The sequence below is a fragment of the Bos indicus genome, chromosome 25, assembly GCF_029378745.1.
Source record: "Bos indicus isolate NIAB-ARS_2022 breed Sahiwal x Tharparkar chromosome 25, NIAB-ARS_B.indTharparkar_mat_pri_1.0, whole genome shotgun sequence".
Classification (NCBI taxonomy): Eukaryota; Metazoa; Chordata; class Mammalia; order Artiodactyla; family Bovidae; genus Bos; species Bos indicus.
The window spans coordinates 3,269,485-3,285,165 of NC_091784.1; the positions used below are offsets into that span (position 1 = coordinate 3,269,485).

The 15,681-nt window shown below is 51.0% G+C and overlaps 1 protein-coding gene across 3 annotated transcripts; it reads right to left on the reverse strand.

The window, feature by feature from the left end:
• Window positions 1-385: 385 nt before the first annotated feature.
• PRSS21 (serine protease 21) lies at window positions 386-7,431 on the reverse strand. Of its 3 annotated transcripts, XR_011563986.1 has the most exons (8): window positions 7,362-7,431; window positions 7,232-7,261; window positions 7,119-7,145; window positions 6,708-6,873; window positions 5,753-6,036; window positions 3,329-3,483; window positions 2,052-2,173; window positions 386-1,876 (listed from the first exon to the last, which is right to left on the reverse strand). XR_011563986.1 is itself a non-coding variant. In XM_070779499.1 (7 exons), exons 1-7 carry the CDS (start codon window positions 7,426-7,428, stop codon window positions 1,865-1,867), a joined length of 741 nt encoding a protein of 246 aa, XP_070635600.1. In that variant the 5' UTR covers window positions 7,429-7,431; the 3' UTR covers window positions 386-1,864. The 3 variants fall into 3 exon arrangements, 2 of the variants coding, with proteins under 2 accessions (XP_070635600.1, XP_070635599.1); XM_070779499.1 differs by lacking the exon at window positions 2,052-2,173; XM_070779498.1 differs by lacking the exons at window positions 386-1,876; window positions 2,052-2,173 and adding an exon at window positions 2,194-3,029.
• Between the last annotated feature and the right edge of the window lie 8,250 nt (window positions 7,432-15,681).

Below are 15,681 nucleotides of genomic sequence, written 5' to 3' on the forward strand. Positions count from 1 at the left end.
CCTACGAGAGAGAAAGAGAGAGAGAGAGAGACTCCAAGGGAACTGTGAAGATTCAGCCTGGCTCTAGAGACGGTGGAACAGCATCCACACATCCCTTAAGAAATCCCTCACAAGTGACAGTTCTATGGTCAAGAAATTTGGGAAACGCAACCCACTATATTTTCTCTTTCAGATTCCTGATGCATTTTAGCAAGTAAAAGTCATTGAAAAGTTCTGCAACAAAAATTTTTTTATTATTACAACTTTTATTCTGAAAAACTAGTTTTTTCTTTATATTTTTTAGTTTATTTTTTTATTGAAGGATAATTGCTTTACAGAATTTTGTTGTTTTCTGTCAAACCTCAATATGAATCAGCCATAGGTATATCCCCTCCCTTCTGAACCTCCCTTCCATCTCCCGCCCCATCCCCCCACTCTAGGTTGATACAGAGCCCCTGTTTGAGTTTCCTGAGCCATGCAGCAAATTCCCATTCGCTGTCTATTTTACATACGGTAATGTAAATTTCCACGTTACTCACAACATACATCTCACCCTCTCCTCCCCTCTCCCCATGCCCATTAGTCTATTCTCCATGTCTGTTTCTCCACTGCTGCCCTGTAAATAAATTCTTCAGCACCATTTTTCTAGATTCTGTATATATGCATTAGAATATGATATTTGTCTTTTTCTTTCTGAGTCACTTCACTCTGTATAATAGGTTCTAGGTCAACAAGAAAATTTTTTTAAAGATTTCACTTTCCCCAAAGTCTGTGATCATACGCTCCTTTTACAAATGAAGTCTATTCACAGCCTTGGGAAATAACATTCCATGGAATACATGTTGGGAACCACTGCTAAAATAGAGGCATGGCTGAGGAGGGCTGGGCTGTTCCAGAATCGATCTAGAGAAAGAGAAGTAAGGTGGTCATTCTGGTGCTCACACTGGGGCCTCAGGAGCTGGGCGTTCTCTTCCTTTCAAAATTCTGCTGGCTGGGTCACAGGGTGGCGATGCGGATGTTGGTGATGGTGGTAGTCGGGGTGACGGTGGTGATGAGAGCCCAGGCACAGTGCTTATTCTGGGTTTGTTGTCCAGTCAATCATTTGTATCTGACTCTTCTGCGACCCTGTGGACTGTAGCCTGTAAGGCTCCTCTGTTCATGGGATTTCCCAGGCAAGAATACTGGAGTGAGTTGTCATTTCCTCCTCCAAGGGATCTTCCCAACCCAAGGATCAAACCAGCATCTCCTGCATTGCAGGCGAATTCTTTACCACTGAGCCACCAGGGAAACGTGCTTCTTCTATACCAGATATTGTTCTAAGCCGTTTATAAATTAACTCATTTTATTCTAACCATCTGAAGGAAAGGTACAATTTTTTAGATATAAAAAATGAAGCTGAACTCATTCATAGCTGGTGGGAACATACTATTGGTACATCCAGTTTAGAAGACAGTTGGGTGTGTCTCCCAGGCCGCTGTACAGTTTGTGACATGTTCAAATCAAAATAACACCTTTGGGGCCACCCACAGGGCCTCCCGATGACCTGAGGGGGCTATTTCTTCAGATAAGAGGCCTCTTGAGAGGCCACCGGTCTCAGGTGAAATTCTCAGAGGTCGATACTGAGGCGGCTGAGGATGGCGTGGTGGCTGGCTGCAGCCTGCTTCTCCTTCTGAAGGAAGGGCACCGTCACCCAGCCCAGGGGACCCCACCTGAAGCTGGGCTGGGGGCTGGGCGCTGGGCGCTGGGCACCACCTCTGGCTCTGCCCCCAGCACCTCTCAGGGTTGACGTGGGAACTTCCTCTCGTGGCCGGGAGGGGTTGCTGCCCGCGAACTGCAGAGCAGCCTGGGCGGAGACCTCCTCTCCCAGGACAGGGGTGTGAGGCCCTCAGAGGCCATCCTGAAAAATGAGGGGAGATGTGAATATTTCTTGGGTTTGTTCACTTATTTGTTGACTAGGTGCCCCTCCCTCCCAGCCATGAGAAGGTCTGTCTGGGTCACTTGTGGGTCACCAGCTCTGAAAGCAGAGATCACACACCCACACCCACGCCCTCCCCTTTCCCAGGTCCCCTCACCACATGTGGCTGCAGGGCAGGCCTGCGCATCTTCCTGGTATCGGCTCAGAAGCTCCTGGGCTCCACCCTTGCTGGCTCTACAGACTCCTGGCCAGGCCAGGCCCAGGTCCCCGTATGGGTCCCTGGAAGGGATGGGTGAGGGACACAGTATCTTGAGGGCCAGGCCTGGGAAAACAGGGCTGGTGACATATCTGGGCCCTACTGCCCGCCTCCCAGGACCTTCCTCCTCCGTCCTGCCCTCTCCACCATCAGGGGACTAACTCTGGCCCCAGAGGGAGCTGCCTGGTCTTGTCTTCCCAGGACAACACTGGGTCTGACATAAGCCTCGCCAGCCAAATCTATGGTTCTTCCAGTAGTCATGTATGGATGTGAGAGCTGGACCATAAAGAAGGCTGAGCGCTGAAGAACTGATGCTTTCAAATTGTGGTGCTGGAGAAGACTCTTGAGAGTCCTTTAATAAATGATCTTTCTGATCGAACTAACCTTGAAAGGGTTTTGTTGTTTGCAACCAAAACCCGCATAGCACAGATAAGTGGACGATGATTTAGGAGTTAAAGAGTGGTCTTGGAGTGGACGGGACGCAAGTGTCCGTGAGGGTGTCCAGGAAGCCACCCGGGGCCACCGAAAGTGCAGCAAGGTGTCAACTTGAACATATACACTTTTATTAGCAAAGGGGACAGAAGGGGACTGGGCCTGACTCAGCAGATGGCCCCAACTCTCGGGGGCCACTGGCTGGGCTCAGGCCAGCTGTAGGAATGGGAGAGCCCAGAGCAGAGGAAGGAGCAGCAGCATCAGGCAGGAGTCCAGCCTGCAAGTGTTGTTTTGGGCCAGAACCTCTCGGATCCACTTGTAGTGCACACTGATATTGGTGTAGACACCCGGCCGGTTGGGCCTACCGCAGCCCACTCCCCAGCTCACGACTCCAACTTGATACCACAGCCCTTTCTTTTCACAGACCAAGGGCCCACCTGAGTCACCCTGGGGACCAGCACGGGTGAGTCCAGCCTGGGGTGGCGCGGGAGGGGTGAGCAGAGAGGCCGGGAGAGTAGGAGGGGCTGTGGCCAGGCAGACAGGGTGCAAATCCCACCCCTCCCCTCCACCAAAGTGAGCAAGCCTCAGCTTCTGCATCTGCAAAGTGGAACAGTCGTCCCTCCCCCCGCCCCCCAGGGTGGGCACGAGGCCCGAATGGAGGGCAGGGACGCAGGGTGCTTTCTGGCCAGGGAGGGGAGGCGGGCGGCTGGGGTGATGCGCGAGCTGGGGACGGGAGGGACACTCACAAAGCAGGAATCCTTGCCGCCTTGAGGCTCGCCAGCGCAAATCATGTCTCCCCAGATGTCAATGCGGAAATCGGGCATTGAGAACAGGTGATTACACATGGTGGTGTTTATGATCCCGACCTGCACTTCCTGGAGGGTGTAGGGAGATGGCAGACCTGCCACGGAGTTGAGGGAACAGAGAAAGATGGCGTCCTGAGCCTCTCCTCTGCCATCAGAATGGCACAGGCTACAAAGGCATGCGGCGGGGGGACCCTGGGGCACCCACAGTACCTGGGACATTGCCCTTGACTCCTCTGCTCTAGCCCAGCACCCAGCATGTGGTGGGTGATGAACACACCACGGAAGGGCCTAGAGGAGGGACTGGCTGTTACAGCTTCCCTCACTGCAGCCTGCAGAAAATAGGCCCTGCTCCAGCCCCCAGGGAGAGACCTTAGCACTCCGGGGTGGGGCTGGTGCAGCTGGGATGGTTTAGGATCTGCACAGTCCAGCGTCCAGTGCCTGCGGGAGTGGGGCAGCCTGGCGTGCTCTCTCTCCCCCTGCAACAAGCCTGCCAAGCCCGAGCCCAGAGCTCTACCAGGTGCTCCTGCAGCATCCCTGGGATGCAGTGTAATCAACCTTGGTCTTGGGTAAGGAAAGATTCAGGAGGAGGGTCACCCTCCTTCAACCCCGGCAAAGCACCAGGAGCTGCCAGAGCCTAACATGAACCCATGCATGCTAAGTTATTTTAATCGTGTCCAACTCTTTGCAACCCCATGGACCATGACCCACCAGGCTCCTCTGTTCATGGGATTCTCTAGGCAAGAATAGTGGATTGGGTTGCCATGCCCTCCTCCAGGGGGTCTTCCCGACCCAGGGATCGAACCTGGGTCTCTTATGTCTCCTGCATGGGTCAGCGGATCCTTTACCATTAGCACCCCCTGGGAAGCCCTGATATGAAGCCAGGCCTGTCCAAAGTCTAGAACTGAATCACCTCCTTGTCCTGCAGAGGATGGTGATCCCATTAACACTGAAAGCTGTTGAAGCAATCGTTTCTTGACTTCCAGGCGCTCTGCTAAGCCCTCATGTAGGAATGCTTTTAAGCCTCAGAACTACCCTCTCTGGTGGGAACTATTATTACCCCATTTTACAGATGTGGAAGGTGAGGCAGAGTGAGATGAAGTGCTTTGCCCAAGGTTTCCCCACTAGTACAGAGTACATCAGCTCTGGGGGTGGGGTCAAGAAGTCACCTTCTACCTGTCGGAGTGAGGGTTCAGCTGGCGCTGGATGTGATTGCCTGTCAGCTGGGGGAGGGGCAGTGTCAGCCTGGCTGGGCCCCTCAGCTCACGGCCATCCAGCCCTTTGGGCCCAAGAAGTCTACACTGGGGCACCTTCTCCAGCCCCCTGGGGTGCAAGGAAAGGACAGGGCAGGTCTCCAGTCGACTCCCCTCTCCTCACTGGCAATGCCAGGTGTGTGGCTGGCTACTCTCTCTGGGCCAAGGAGCCCTGGCTTCTCCATGGATCCCCAGGGCCTGGGAAACTCTCCATGCCTCTCCGGGTTTCCTCATCTGTAAAGCAGGCATAAAGATGCTCCCAGCTCTTTGGCAGGTAGATTTCAGAAGGAAGAGAGTCCTTGGAGCCCTGGTACACACAGTGCACCAGGGGAGCTCGGTCTATCACGGCTGCTGTGGTTGAGGGCAAGGCAGGGCCGTGCTAGGCCCGGGGGCAGTGTGACCGGGGTCTAATTCGTGAGCCCCTCTGGGGGACCCGGGCCCAGCAGATTCGAGGGACTCGTGGTAAGACAGAAATGGGTGGCAGCTAATGGCAACCCACTCCAGGGCTCTTGCCTGGAGAATCCCATGGACGGAGGAGTCTGGTGGGCTACAGTCCATGGGGTCACAAAGAGTCGGACGCAACTGAGCGATTTCACTTTCACATTTCACTAATGCCAGCACATGGAGTCCCGCAGAGATTGAGTGGGAGCAGGGCTGGAGCAAGGCTTAAAGTTTCAAGGAGAGAATGAATGAGCTGGCACTCCAGGATGGGAGGGCTCCCACCTCCCACCGCCCCTGTCGGTGCAGAAGGGGTGGGGGAGCTGGAGTGGGAGGCTGGATGGAGGGGGTAGGGGGGAGCACCCTGCTGGGGTAGAAAGAAGGGTTTCCTGAAACACAGACACCCACTTCCCCCACAGCACCCAACAGACACCCAGCAAGCTGAGGGTGCTAGCCTGGGCCTTCCTCTCTGGTTTCTGGCTCACAATCTCCGGAAGAGAAGGGGAGCTTAGGGTACATACAGAAAGCCCTGCTCTACGGGCGAGGGGCAAGGGTGGAGAGCCAGCATCCAGAGAACACTGAGCAGGCTGCCAGCATGAGGCTGGTGCAGCTAGAACCAGCAGGCGATGGCACTGCCACCCTCGCCTGGCCCATACCCGTCTGTCCCCAGACTCACTCAGCTCCTCTTCAACGTCTCCCCAGCCGGTCACCCAGCAGTCACTCCTGTTCTCAAACTCAGAGATGGAGGCCATGACGCAGATGGGCTGGATGTACTTAGTATAGGTGACTGAGGAGGACAGCTTCAACAGGGCGATGTCATACACCGGAGCGCCCAGATAGTGGGGGCTCAGGAAAATCTGGTCCACATTGTAACGGTTGTAGTAGGCTTGCAAGTTCCAAATGGATGGTGCGGCAGACAGCTCCCCAAACTGGACTGACCAGTGAAAGGGATTTCGGTTGCTATCAAGGGAGGAGAGAGCCCTCAGGGGTCTTCAGAGGGAGAGTGGGCCATCCCAGCATGCCTGGGCCACTCCCTGAGACTGCCGGGCCACTGCCCGGCTCATCCCGGACACAGGTCCTCCTTCCACAAAGAGGCCAGGGCAGAAACGGGGAGAGCCCTGAGCCCCAAACAAAGTCCCACACCTGGGGACGTGGGACAGGAGGGTGCCTCCCCTGCCAGCTCACCTGGCCAGTCACTCAACCCCCTGTCGCCTCCAGGGCCCTCCTCTTAAGGGGACCAGCAGGTTCATGGGGGTCACACAGGCTGGGCTCCACACAGCTTCGGGAACCACTGACCCCACCAGCCGGGCTCCTGTCCAGCACTTACCTCAGCTCATTCCTCCCCCAGGGGTACACCTCCGCTGGGAGGTGGGGTGAGGAAGGTGGAGGCTGGAGGTGCCATGTGGGGACAAACGAAGCAAGAAAGAGAACAAGACACACAAACGTTCCGGAAAAAACCTCATAGGGTTTCCTCAGGGAGCGCCCTGGGGGCCTCGTGCCGGTGTGGAACGGGCTGCAGCCCAGCCTGGGGCTCAGGAGCACACGAAGGCCGCGGCCACGTGGCACATGGGCGCGCGTCCTGGCACAGACTCGGGACGCGGGGTCAGCGGGCCCCCTGCCCCCAGACTCACTTTTCAAAGCAGTGCGCGGCCGAGAGCGCCCAGCGGCGGTTGAGCAGGCTCGCTCCGCAGAAGTGGTAGCCCCACAGACGCAGGCTGCCCTGCCACGGCCAGTGTCCGATTGTTGCATCCTTTCCACCCACTATGCGTGTCGGGATGACCCGTTGACCACAAGGCCCTGGGATGGACAGACGGACACCAGGCTGAGCTGCTGCAGGCAGGCTCATCCTGTCCACCCTCACCCACTGGGAAGGGAAGGGGCTCCCGGGGAACTGCGCGTCCTGGAGGGGGGGGGGGGGGGGAACGGCGCGTCCTGGGGTCGTGCCACCCAGGAAGCGTCGAACGCTGGGGACCCGCCCCACGTGGCCCGCGGGCGCCCGCCCCATCCTGCCCGCCCCCGGCCCCCCGGGGCCCATCAGTTACATGCGAGCATCGACGAGTTCTGAAAACCTGGAGCGGGGAGAGGGAAAGCTGAGGCGCCCTTCGCGCTCGGGCCCACGAGCCCTCCGCGGGGAAGCGCCTCCCGCACGCCTTACCTGGAAGCAGCAGGTCCTTGTCCCGAAGGGCTGCGGACAGGAGACGAGGTGAGTTCCCCACTGCCTCCTCGCGCCCCAGCCGCCCCCCTCACCCCGGTTCGCGCCCGCAGCCCTCGCCGCCCGAGCTCACCCTGCTCGGCGATTTCGATCCGCACCAACAGCTGCGCCAGCAGCAGCGCCGCCCCCTGCGGGCGCATGGCCTCGCCCCCGGCCGCCCGGCGCCCTCTCCGCTCCCGCCCGCTCCAGGGCCCCGCTGAGCGCCCCCTGGGGGAGAGGGAGCCGCGGGAACCCTGGCCACCCTCGCCAGGCCGACGACCTCCCTGGTCCAAGGTTTGTTTGGGTACCTGGGACGTCACAGTGCCCGGCTTTGAGCATGTTACTGGGACTGGTCCCCAACGACGTACCTTGCTATGGCCCGGGAACCGGTGCGAGCAGCCAACCCCTCTCGTCCGCCATGCTGGGGCCTGGCCGCCCCCTGCTGCCCTCTGTACTAGCCGCTCCTTCCTCTAGAAAGGACCAAGGACCTGGCCCACCGTCAGGACTCTCATGAAAGCACAGTCCCAAGTCCTCACTGAGTGCTGATTAGGGCCGCGCACTGTATTATCTGCTGTTAAAAGTGATGACCTTCACTGGACCCACAGAATAAACTGGCCTGATTTGACCATCTAGGGAGCTCTTAACCTCCCTGTCTGCCTGTTGCCGGGCAAGGAGCCTCATCTCTCTACAGAGCCTACAGGTTGCTTCCCCTCCTTGTGGACACTGTTGCAGGCCCCAAAGTCACTTTGTGGGCACAAAGTCAAAGTCAATAATTTTTTAGGAGGATTCACAGAACTCAGAAAAGCTGTTCCTCTCCTGATTGTGCTACCTTACAGTGAATGGATACAGATAACATCAGTACATGCCAAAGGTGCAGAGGAGAGTCTGGGAGAGACCGGATACAGGCTTCCAGCTGTCCTCTTCCAGAGGACAGAGGTCGGGTGGGCACTGGTTAATTTTCCCACTCATGAAGTGCTGTCAACCAGGGGCACTCACCTAAGCTTTGGTGTCTTGGAGTTTCTATTGGGATTTCATCGCAAAGGTATGGAGTGCCCACGTGGCTGACCTTAGTTCTGACTGCAGCCCCTCCAGAGGTCCAGCTGATCCAGTCTGACCCAAGGCCCCACCATAAATTACATCATTAGCAACTATCTAGAGACCCAAGGACCCCAGATCTACAGACAGTCTTTTCAGGCAGGACTCTCCAAGGGGTGGATGTTATTTCCTAAGAGCTGTTAAAAGGCCAGTCCTTTCTTTGGACTATGCAGGATTTAACCATCCTAGACCTGTTCAGTTAACCTTTTACTGCACAGCAACCAAGAATGAAGAAATGTTCACAGAAAATTTGTACATGCAGTGGAATGATCTATTCAAATAAACTGAACTGACTCCAGAGGAAACTGAGATATCACATGGAACAGCAGAGAGCTTGAAAAATTCTAACTGGTTTCCTCAGAAAGCCTGAACAAGTGTTTATCAGCATTAAATAAGAATTATACTACAGAGGACCAAGCAATCAGAGAACAAGAAAGAGTATCTGGAAATTTAAAATATTTCTGAAGTAAAGCAGTTTAGCCAAACACCTGAATAAGAAAATGGACATAGCTAAAAAATGAATTAGCAAACTTGAAGACAGAGTAGTGAAACATGGAGAACTTAGAGCCAAAGTAGTAAAACATTAGAACTTAGAGCCAAAGTTTAAAAGGGGCAAATTACATGAGAGAGAAATGTAGAGATGTGGAAGGACAGTCAAGACTGGTTCTTGTTGGGACTTCCCAGTCGTTAAGAATCTGCACTGCAGTGCAGGGGACGAGGGTTTGATCCCTGGTTGGAGAACTAAGATCCCACAGGTCGCCCCAACTACTGAAGTCTGAGAGCTCTGAAGCTCGCTCTGGAGTCTGAGAGACACAACTAGAGTCCGTGCACAGCAAAGGAAGATACCCCGCATGACACTAACACCCGCCACACCCAAATAAATAATAATAAAGAAAGAGTGGTTCTTGTCTATCCATTTCTCCACAATAAAAAGCACTTTAAGTGAAATAAAATAGGGGGTTGAGAAAAGGTGAAGATCAGGCCTTCCTCTAGAATCCCATTAGTAAACCATTAGAAAGGCAGGTCGGGGGCTTCTCTGGTGATCCAGTGAGTAAAAATCCTCCTGCCAACGCAAGTGACATGAGTTCAATCCGGGAAGATCCCATGTGCTGCAGGGCAACTAAGACCATGTACCTCAACTACTGAGGGCTGTGCGCCTGGAGCCCATGCTCTGCAACAAGAGGAGTCACTGCAAGAAGTCCGTGCAACTCAACAAAGAGTAGCCTCCACTGGCTGCAGCTAGAGAAAGCCCACCAGTAGCAACAAGGAGTACCGCAGCCAAAGGGAGAAAACAAGCACGTCTGTACATGGTATAGGTTCCATATCTATTTTTACCTCCCCAGTATCATTCTGAATGGGTGACCAGACACTCATGAACACAAAAAGAGTAACTGAGAGCTTCCCTGGTGGCTCAGGGGTGAGGAATCCGCATGCCAGTGCAGGAGACATAGGTTCGATCCTTGATCTGGGAGGATCCCACATGCTGCAGAGCAACTAAGCCTGTGCACCACAACTGCTGAGCCTGTGCTTCAGAACCCGGGAGCCACAACTACTGAAGTCTGAGTACCCCAGAGCCCCTGCTCCGCGACAAGAGAAGCCACTGCAAAGAGAAGCCCAAGCACCTCAACTGGAGAGTAGACCCTACCCGGTGCAACTAGAGAAAAGCCCGCATAGCCAGGAAGACCCAGCACAACCAAAAATAAAGACATAAAAATGACAACAACAACAAAATAAAAGAGTTGTTGAACAGCTGTGAGTTTTAAGGGACGTTTGATGATCAGGAGTGCCAGGATGTCTTTATTTTTATTTTTTATTAAAATTTTTTCAATTGGGGAGGGAGGTGGGAGGGGGGTTCAGGATTGGGAACATGTGTACAACCATGGCAGATTCATGTTGATGTATGGCAAAACAAATACAATATTGTAAAGTAACTAGCCTCTAATTAAAATAAATTTAAATTAAAAAAATTTTTTTTCAATTGAAATATAATTGATTTACAATGTTGTGTTTGTTTCAGGTGTGCAGCAAAGTGACTCAGTTTTTTGTTTCCTTTTTCGGCCGTGCCATGTGGCATGTGGGATCTTAGTTCCCTGACCAGAGATCAAACCTGTGCCTCCTGGCAGTGGAAGCTCAGAGTCTTAATCACTGGACCACCAGGAAAGTCCCAGTTTTATACACACATACACACACATGAACACATTCTTTTTCAGATTTGCTTCCATTACAGGCTATTACAAGATATTAAGTATAGTTCCCCGTGCTATACCGTATGTCTTTGTTGGTTTTCTATTTTATATATAGCAGTATGTATATTTTAATCCCAAACTCTGAATTTATCCCTCCCCCCTTTCGTAACCATAAGTTTATTTTCTATGTCTGAGCCTATTTCTGTTTCGTAAATGAGTTCATTTGTATCCTTCTCTTTTTAGATTCCACATATAAGTGATATCATGTGACGTTTGTCTTTCTCTGACTTACTTCACTTAGTATGATAATGTCTGGATCCATCCATGTTGCTACAAATGGTATTATCTCCTTCTTTTTTTCTGTTCCTTCACAAAACTTTTTATTTTGTATTGGGATATAGCTGATTACAAGGATGTCTTTACATCAGATTTACTGTTAAGTGCACTGGCTCTTACATAATTCTGATAATCTGCTACTGCTGCTGCTAGGTCACTTCAGTCGTGTCCGACTCTGTGTGACCCCATAGACGGCAGCCCGCCAGGCTCCCCCGTCCCTAGGATTCTCCAGGCAAGAACACTGGGGTGGGCTGCCATTTCCTTCTCCAATGCATGAAAGTGAAAAGTGAAGTTGCTCAGTCGTGTCCGACCCTCAGCGACTCATGGACTGCAGCCTACCAGGCTCCTCCGTCCATGGGATTTTCCAGGCAAGAGTACTTGAGTGGGGTGCCATTGCCTTCTCTGTCTGATAATCTAGACATTCTCAAAATAATTTCTGGGACCAAAGAAACAAAAAATCACAAACAGGCAGGATGTGTCTTTCTTTATCCCCATAAGGTGTCAGTAAATCATGAAACTTCTGTTTGTTTGTTTTTTCCAATAACAAAAATCTGTAATACTGTTAGTGGAGGTACTTTACTATTTTACAAGGATTCCAGCAAGTTTATTCCAATAAGGGCCAAGCATAAGTAGGCTGGGCTTTCCAGGTGGCACTAGTGGTTAAGAACCTGCCTGCCAATGCAGGAGACATAGGAGACTTGGGAAGATTCCCTGGAGAAGGGCACGGCAGTCCACAGCAGTATTTGGCTGGCAAACCCCATGGACAGAGGAGCCTGGGGGGCTACACTCCAAAGGGTCAAAAAGAGTCAGACATGACTTAGCACGCACAGATAAGTAGGTTAAGAAATTTAACTTCTTGTAATTTCTTTCTAGGACTTCCCTGGTGGTTCAGATGGTAAAGCGTCTGCTTACAATGCAGGAGACCTGGGTTTGATCCCTGGGTTGGGAAGATCCCCTGGAGAAAGAAATGGCAACCCACTCCAGTATTCTTGCCTAGAAAATCCCATGGACGGAGGAACCTGGTAGGCTACAGTCCATGGGGTCGCAAAGAGTTGGACAGGACTGAACAACTTCACTTTCACTTGCTTTCTTTCAATTTCTTTCTAAACATCTTCTTTTTATTTTGTTTTGACTAAGGATATATATTGGTGGGAAAGTCGCAAGCAAGATAAAAGTGGCTATGAACTATCATGTACCAGATACTTGCAGATGAAATAGAACCCAAGGCTCAAAGTCTCAAGAATGAGCTATGAGCCACAGGGGTATTTTACATTGGTAAGAGTTATAAGCCCCTGGAAAGATATAAGAGGCATGAGCCTTTATACACCAATAACAGAGCATTGTATACCCCAATAACAATTTTTATTTTGAAATAATCAAAATAAAACAAAAGATGTTATACATAAAGATAAGACAAAAATGTTCTAAATACTCAAGAAACTAATAAATCCACATTTTTTTTCCCTCTCAGAAATCAAGAGATCAGGTAAATGAAAAAGCAATAATACAGTGCTGAGCATGATTTTGGCCTAAATCAAGCATTTGGGTGGAGAAGGAAATGGTAACGCACTCTAGTATTCTTGCCTGGAGAATCCCACAGACTGAGGGGCCTGGTAGGGTACAGTCCACGGGGTCGCAGAGTCAGGCATGACTGAGACTGAGCACACACGCGAGCATCTGGGGCTTCCCAGAGACCCAAGGAGCCCCTTGGAGAGGGAGCTGCCTGCAGGCTAGGCTGGTGTGAGGGGCAATCCAAGATAGGTACTTTTTTGTTGTTTGTTTTTAATCTTTTGGCTGCACTGCACAGTACGTGGGATCTTAGTTCCCTGATCAGGGAATCAGGGTTCCTGCATTGGAAGGTGGATTCTTAACCACTGGACCAGTGGTTAAGCCCCTGGGCTTGCTCCGTATCTCTTCCTTTTTCTCCAACCCCTATCTTTCCAGGGAAGCCTCAGAACTGGCTGGAGAAATGTAAGCCAGCCACTGGCATAGGGAGCACAGGGCAGGACCTCAGGCAGGGGCAGGGGTGCTGGCCACTGTGCAGGGAGAGGAGGCAGGAGTGGGGGTCCTTTGGGACCTCCATCAGTCTTTCAATTTCTTGAACGTTCACCAGCTGTGTCACACACAGTCCCTGGAGGCAGTGGACAGCCACACATGCAAATGACGGAACAAGATCATTTTGATATTGCTAAGTTCTCGGAAGGAAATGGACTTCCCTGATGGCTCAGATGGTAAAGCCTCTGCCCGCAATGCAGGAGACCCGGGTTCGATCCCTGGGTTGGAAAGATTCCTTGGAGAAGGAAATGGCAACGCACTCCAGCACTCTTGCTTGCATAATCCCATGGACAGAGGAGCCTTGTAGGCTATAGTCCATGGGGTCGCAAAGAGTCGGACACAACTGAGCGACTTCACTTTTGCCAGAGTCCAGCTGCAGCAGCCAGGTAATCAACCTGAAGGGATGGGCGGTGTTGGCGAGTAACGATGCAGCCTCTCAGTTTTCTTGGACTGCATATTTATTTCAAACTTAAGATTCTCTTTTCCAGGTTCAATGCAGGATACAGGATGCTTGGAGTTGGTGCACTGGGATGACCCAGAGGGATGGTAAGGGGAGGGAGGTGGGAAGGGAGTTCAGGATTAGGGACACGTGTCCACCCGTGGCAGATTCATGTTGATGTATGGCAAAACCAATACAATATTGTAAAGTAATTAGCCTCCAATTACAATAAATAAATTTAAATTGAAAAAAAAATGGAATGCCCACCAAGAACAGAAGAGAAAGATGCTTTAAAGTCCCATATGACCTTACCCATTAGAGGTCCCTGGGGCTGACTGATTAATTACACTAAGAGAGAGATTGCTTCTTTCTCTTCACCTAACCCCACATTCTTCAACTAGGTGAAGAGAGGCACAAACATGTACAAGCCAAAGAAACATTTGGAAATGAGTTGCAAGTTGATAGATAAAAAAAGAATAATTACTTGCATTGAGAATATTTGCCTTTCTGGCATATTAAACACCCATTAGTGCAACTCAGAGAATGCAAACCACTCTAGAAAGGCTTTCTGATATTAGAGGGCAAAGGGGAGCTTGCTTTGTAATGCATTTTAATTTCAAAGAAAATTTCCATCAACAACCTGAATATCTAAAAGGAATTTGGGGTCATGCATTTGGGGAACAAGATTATTAATACAAATCTTGTTGTGTTAGCACTGACGGAACACAGACCCAGGGCTTTGTAAATCTAGCAGGAAAGGAGTCCATTCTGGGGCCTCTGTTGGGTGGTAGAGAAAGGAGCACAACTGGCTTTGAGAAACGCAGAAAAGGCCCACTGTTCCCTAATCCTCTTCCACTTCCTTCAGATGGTTTCAATTTGCAAAGTGGCCCTCAGACTCTTGTGATTTTGCATCAGAGTTCAAGGAGCAAGTTCTCCTTCCTCTACCCTCATCCTCTCTTCTGATTCCAACATAACACATAAAACCTGCATTTTGACAACTCCTCATTTAATATATTAAAAAACTTGTTTTACTCCTGGTTCTACCATTATGAATTGCATCCTTGTAGTCATGGACAAAAGCACCCTTCTTAGCCTCAAGTATCTTGTAATTAAAATAAAATTTCCCATGGGGGGAAAAAAAGATTCTCTTTTATATTTTTACAAAAGCATTAGGTCAGAGGTTTTATATTTTCAGTTCCCCCTGACCCAGATTTGTTGTCTCCATACATCATTGTTGCCCCTCAAAAGGAGTTCCTGCCTCAGCGATTCTCTTATCTACTCCTTCTCATGTGTCCTTGTCAATACACAGTAACTCATGCTAATGTCTAGGCTGCATACCACATTCCTCAGTTTATTTCTTATCTTTCTAAATCCTGTTTGCCCCTAGTATCCTGAGCTCACTTTCTCTAAAAAGGCTTCTAACCACTAATATCTCCAAAATTCCTAATCTCTATAAGCTATAGTAAAATATACTAACATTACAACATCCTTAAATCTTTAGCTTCTAACTATTTTAATTATTCCTAAGCCCTAAATTCAGCAAACTCCTTTGCCATAAACATTTCCCTCACAAATAGTGTTTCAGATAGCAATCCCTCCCATGGCCTCAAGCTGTGGCCTACGTGCTCATCCTGGAACACTCTTCTGTAAAGGTCCTTGAACGAATGTCAATGATTAACTTTATGAATTATTCTCTGAGCACAGCTGCAGAAGGCTTTGTGTCTTCTCATGCTCCTCTCAAGAACAATAAGCATCTTAATATTCTTTTCAGTCAATTCAGCCGAGGAGAAAAAAAAGAACAAGTCAGATTCACAAGGCCTAACTCCTTCATCCAGGGTCTGTGCCTGCGGGACAAGGAGAGGGAGTTGGGGCCATGTCTCCATTTTGTCAGTAATGCCTAACACAGCTCCCAACACACTCTCACTTTCAGGAAGGAAATACAACAGGTCAGTGAGAAGGACAGTCGTTGGGGGCATATGGGCTTGACTTGAAGGCTCAGAAGAAGCTTGCCCTGTGACCATCTGGGAGAGAAGTCCACAGGGAGAGGCCGGCCTGAGGCTGGAGCAAGCTTGGTATTCACCAGGAAAGGACACTTGGGGCAGGGGACAGGCAGGTAGGTGGTCAGAAGGAGGAGAGTGCTCCGGGACCATTGTCAAGGACCAGGGCAGGACCTGTGTAAGCGGTCCCTTGGGTGTGTGTGGGGGGGGGGGCAGTGTTGGCACTGCGCCTCATCTCTTGCAAGGGGCTGCGCTCAGCCCTGACCTGGGGAGCTCACGGGGACTGGCCAGTCACAAGCACTGTGT

Bases quoted from the DNA above. Each gene is read 5' to 3' on its own strand.
- PRSS21 (XM_070779498.1), bottom strand. From the start codon at position 7,428: ATGCGCCCGCAGGGGGCGGCGCTGCTGCTGGCGCAGCTGTTGGTGCGG. The intron at 7,146-7,231 runs GTAAGGCGTGCG...TCCCCGCTCCAG, and splicing joins CAAGGACCTGCTGCTTCCAG to GTTTTCAGAACTCGTCGATG. The intron at 6,874-7,118 runs GTAACTGATGGG...TGTCCATCCCAG, and splicing joins GAACTCGTCGATGCTCGCAT to GGCCTTGTGGTCAACGGGTC.